This window comes from Nestor notabilis, unplaced genomic scaffold (assembly GCF_000696875.1).
Source record: "Nestor notabilis isolate BGI_N333 unplaced genomic scaffold, ASM69687v1 scaffold26482, whole genome shotgun sequence".
Classification (NCBI taxonomy): domain Eukaryota; kingdom Metazoa; phylum Chordata; class Aves; order Psittaciformes; family Psittacidae; genus Nestor; species Nestor notabilis.
Window position 1 is genome coordinate 1 of NW_009917424.1, and position 5,262 is coordinate 5,262.

General features: G+C 49.3%; 1 protein-coding gene across 1 annotated transcript; it reads right to left on the reverse strand.

The window, feature by feature from the left end:
- Positions 1 to 4,865: 4,865 nt before the first annotated feature.
- PRNP (prion protein) lies at positions 4,866 to 5,255 on the reverse strand. Its single transcript, XM_010009226.1, has one exon. It carries the CDS (start codon positions 5,253 to 5,255, stop codon positions 4,866 to 4,868), a length of 390 nt encoding a protein of 129 aa, XP_010007528.1.
- Between the last annotated feature and the right edge of the window lie 7 nt (positions 5,256 to 5,262).

Genomic DNA, 5,262 nt, shown 5'->3' on the forward strand with positions numbered 1-5,262 from the left:
GTGGGTTTCATGCTCCGGGTTGGCCGGACATGGGTGTCAAGCGGGGACCCCCCAGCCGAGCCCCTGGGGACCGGCGTGGTGGCATCAGCCCCGTCCTGCTGCTGGCACCCGTTGTCTGCTTCATCAGCCATGGGCTGCAGCGCTGAGCACGGGCAGGGGTGAGCCCTGCCGGCTGAGCCCGCCGGGATTCCATAGTGAATGACTTTCCTGGGAGATTAGATGTGGATTGGGGAGGTGGAAGAGATGCTCCTTGGTTCCCCCTCTACGGCGTGATGGGACCCTGCTGGAGTTGGACATCCATCCCCATGCCCGTGGGGCCGCCTGGGTCCTGCAAACCCCCATCTGGAAGAGCATGCACATGAGAAATCCAGCCCTTCATGAACGTGTGGATATTTGAACCTGGAGAGATGCTGGATCAGCCCTGGCAGTGCTTGGTTCTAGTTTCAAACTGCATGGTTTTACCAACAACTCCTCCTTTCCCCTCAAAAGAGTGCTGGGACTCAGTGCAGGGGAGTGATGTGGGGCTTGAAAATGGACCCCTCTGCCTTATAATAAAGTTTGGCCTTGAGGCATCCTCTCCTTTTTTAACCAAATCCATCGCGTTTAGCGCCAGGAGCAGCCTGAGGAAGAGCTGCATCTTTGAGGGATGATGCAGGGAGCGATGAGCATGATGCTTAGAAACAACCCCCCCATCTCATCCCATGTCTGTGGCTTTGATATGATCAAAGGACCGAATCTTTAGCACCCTCTGCCCAAAACACACCCAGCTGTGTGGCTGACCCTCCCTCAGGTGCTTCGTGTTTGCCAGAGAGGATGCAAATCTGCCCTGGGAAGAGCTCAAAAGGAGCTGTGAGGGTTGGCTTTTACCTCCAGCATTTGCATTTTCTTCTCTAGTCCCTGTCTTGGCTGGTTAAACCTTCCCTAAAACATGGTTTAGCTGCAGCAGCTCAACTATTGCTGTAAGCAACGAAAATAAAGCAGTGCCAAGCACAATATTGGGGATCCCCCCAAAAACCTGCGGGCAGCCACAACCACCCTCCTCCAGCAGGTAAGACATTCACCTATTGAGTCTGGATGTCTGTTTTTGGGATGTTTCTCCTTGGAATTAGAGTTTTTTTGGGGTTATGAATATCCTTATCATGGCATGGTTTGGGTTGGAGAGGGCCTTAAAGCTCATCCAGTTCCAACCCTCTTCTTCACTTCCCCAGGAGAGTGGTTGAGTCAGATCTTGCCTCTGTCAAGGGGTGGAAGGAGCCCTGGCTGATGTACATCTGCTTTCTGGGCTCTTTTACAATACTTCCTTAAATGTTATGGAAGTTGTTTGGCTCCTGAGGGATTTAACAGCATTTTTGGTGCAGGTGAGAACAGGATTCACCCGAGGCTGATGCTTTTATGGCTGTCCAAGTAGCTGTGTTCTCTCTGCTGGCTTAGGTTGGACAAATCCAGCTCTTCCTTCATATAATGGGTTGTTTTAATGTCCTTGTTTAAAATGAGTGATGAACCTGGCAGAAACTTCAATCTGCCTTTTCCCAGCATATATTTTGCCTCCAGACCTGCCCAGGTTATGCTTCAGTGTCCAGACCCCACCACCAGCATCCTCCGCTCACAGCCCTGATGCGCAACCTGAGCTCAGAACCACCACAGGGATGATCCCACGCTTCCTACATTACAATCTGACTTTTCTTGCTTATTCCCTCCCACTGGTGTGCAGCACATGGGGAAATGCTCTGATCTCCTCCCCAGTTTAATTGCCAGCCCTTGCAATGAGCTGGGCTGCAGGAAAAGCCCTTAAAAGCTTTCAACATCCTCATTAATCACCTTGTGCTGGAGAGTTTTAGGGTTGTGTGTTTGGATGGGGAGTGGGGCTGCTCTTGAGCAACCCCAGATGCTGAGATGCTTCTCTAGGTGAGTGTTTGCAGGCAAATCAAGCTGGTTTCATGCATTTTGCTCTGAAACAGCAACCAAGTGAGCACTGGCCTCCAGCATGGCCGGCTGTAAAGCTCAACCTGTCTGGAGGGTTCTTTGAGAGGTCCAGCCTTGCAAAACCCATCCTGGGATGGTTGGTCTGGGCTCCGACGGGAGATGGTGCTGTTCGCTCAGCGATGCATCTCCTCTAATCCCCGACACTGGCTCAGGTGCAGGGATGAAATCACCCCCGGATGAGGTTTAGGCACTTGCTTTTCATTTCAAGCCTCCAAATAACACTATTTCTCCTCCAGCTCTCTGCAAACTTTCCAGCTGGGCACCAAAAATCCCCTTTTTGCAGGTTTTTTCCAGTGAGAAAAAGATATTTGCTTGCTGTGTCTGCATGGGGGATGCTTATTTGTGGGGATGAGGGATGCAAAGTGCCCTGGGATGGGCGATTTGGAGGAGAGTATAAAAACCAACACCCAAAATGTTATTGCATTTGTACTTTGGGGTGTATTTATTTGCAGCCTGGTAAATCAGAAGCACTTCCCACTGTCTCTTGCAGCTTGAGGGCAGGGCAGGGTTTGCAGTATGTAGCTAATTAATACAGAGCAATTAATGTATCTAGCTCAACAGATCACTCTTAGAGGACCAGAGGGCTTCAGGGCTATTGGATCCAACCATTCTTAAAGGACATGAGGGCTTGGACTATGTCCCCATGCCCTGCTTGAGTGCTTCCAGGGCCAGGAAGGGGTTGGGGGTTGGAAATGGATGAGCTTTAAAATCCCTTTCAACCCAAACTAGTCTGGGATTCTGTGATTTACAGAGAGCTCTAGATCTCTGTTATGGACCTTTTAGTATTTTCTCTTCGGGAGCAAGCCACTTGCACACAGGAATAACAATCTATTTATTGCTGAATATCTTTTATCCTTTATTTGTTGGCCAAAAGTATCTAAGAGTCACATTTGGGGATTACCTGAGGCACTGCTTAAAGACCAACTTCTTCAGCATCCCTGTGGGCAATAAATAGCATCCTGCATAGGCTCAAACCAAACAGGTCCAAGACTTAGTTTTGAGCTTAAAATTAAAGCACCATCCAGCAGAAGGGTCCAGACTCTACCATCTTTTTAATTCTGATTTTTAACCTATAGTCTAATGCATCTACATAGTCATCTGATGGTGATGCTGGTTTAGGTACCAAGGAGATGGAATTTCTGGCAGTGTTAAGTAGGGCTTGAAAGCTTCATGTGAAGTTGGTTGGGCTTAATGCCATGAAACAGCAAATGTAAAAACTCTTTTATTAGACAGAAAATAGATGGAGCAAATACAAGGAATAAATGGGGGTTGACTTTCTATGGGGAGAAGAAACTCCTGACCCCAACCAGTGCATTGGCTTTAGTAGAAACTACTTGGTGGATGGTACCGGTAGCATTAGTAGGAGCAGGGGAGGAGAAAGTTAACTGAAATCATGGGGTTTAGGCCAAATTTGGTGCTGAAAGAGAACAAAGGCGCCCACAGGCAGGGTGAAAAATACTGCTTGTGTCTGTGGGGACGGCTGGGAGCTGTTTGCATGAAGGAGGCTGACGTGTCTTGGCTTTATCCGTTTTAATTTGTACCAGACGTGGAACACTTAGAAAAGTATCAGAACAGCACATTTCATACATGCACCGTGGTGGGTTTACAAAATATCCGCGTATCACAAAGTCCGGGTTTACCTCAAAGCCCTGCTTTTCAGGTGAATATCCTTGAAAGATTCCTTTTCTCTCTCTTTATATATATATATATTCATTTAGCTTACACTGAGGAGAAAAACCAGTTAGGACGGTGTCATTCAGTGCCTTGCAAAAAAATACACAAGAGATATTAAATAGAACTTGGGGTGATGGGCTTGACAAGCGCAACTTTACAAATGCTGCAGGTTCTACACAACCCAGAATTGACCTAAACACCAAAAGCAGGAATTTTACCCACAAATTACTTGCAAAATGTGGGTTTTTTTTAAGTATCTCCCATCCCAGGCTTGCTTTTCCCAATGCTGTTTGCTGTAATCATATGATTTAGCTGATTTATGTCTCTTGCTATGTGCTTAACCCCCTTTAAACATCCTTTTTGCTGTACTATAACATCCTTTAGGTCAAGGTGCTGAAGTGTGACTTGTCACCTATAGCACATCCACAATAGCTTTTTCTTGGGCTGTACCACAGCAAGCGTTCCCACTTTGGGGCTTTTGGGGGGCATTCAGCAGCACTTTTTGCCTTTAGACAGGCTAAGAAAGACAGTGAGGCTCAACCAAAAGCAAAGCGGCGCTGAGGGAGTCAACCAAAGCCTGGCCAAGGGTTTCTGCCTTGCTGTGGAGGAAAACAACCAAGAAATCACTTTATTTCTGGGTGTTGCTGCAGGGGTATTTGCAGCATGCAAGGTGCGGAGCGAGGAGGTCTGTATGTACATGAGGAATGCTGGGGTTTAGGATTAAAGGGTGAAAATTGCAACCTGGCAGCTTGTTGCTTGCGAACCCCATAGCTGACCATCCTAAAACCCCTGTGGGGTATGTATGGGTGCCTCAGGGAAAGGGGTCTTGGTGGCAGCAGGATTAAGGGGATTAGATAGAACCCTGCTTGTTAACAAAGAGGATCTTCGGAAACACTCTTGCAGAGATGCCAAGGACCGGGTGAGCTCCTCTCTGCCCAGTCCCTCTCAGGGTGGCCCTGAGGAGGAGGAGGAGGTGGTGGTGAAGGCCTTTTCTTCGGGCATCCAGCTCCATCACTGTCCTGCCACGCCGGGAACGCGTTTGGGGTGGAGAAAGAAATCTTCATCCAGTTGCCTAAACTGGAGGTGATGGGGAGCGTTGGTGCCCTTGTGCCCCAAGGGCTCTTCACCAAAGATGACCTCAAGCAAGAATAGGGGAGTTTGGGGGTCCCCAGGGGGACACAGGTGACATCTCAAAGCTGCGGGGTGCATCAGTGCATGACGAAGAGGGTGAGGAGGAGGAGGGCGGCGAGGGAGGCATCAGCAAGATGCAGCCGGATGCCGGAGGCCAGGCGGTACTCGCGGTACTGCTGGATGCACATCTCCCGGATGACTTTGGTCACCACCTTGGTCTCCAGCTCCGTCTCCGTTTGGTTGACGGCTGAGCCAGCCTCGGAGGCGTTCTTCTTGACAGCAGGTCCGATGTTGTATTCGGTCACCGTGATGTTGAAGCAGTCGGCGACGAAGACGTCCTGCGACACGGGGCTGCTGTAATCCCGGTAGTAAACCTGGTTGGGGTAACGCGCTGAGTTCTCGTTCCACCACCGGTACTCATCGGGGCTATCAAAGCGATAGTGCATCCCTGACATGACCCGTCCCATGGCGTAG

Bases quoted from the DNA above. Each gene is read 5' to 3' on its own strand.
- PRNP (XM_010009226.1), bottom strand. From the start codon at position 5,255: ATGGGACGGGTCATGTCAGGGATGCACTATCGCTTTGATAGCCCCGAT.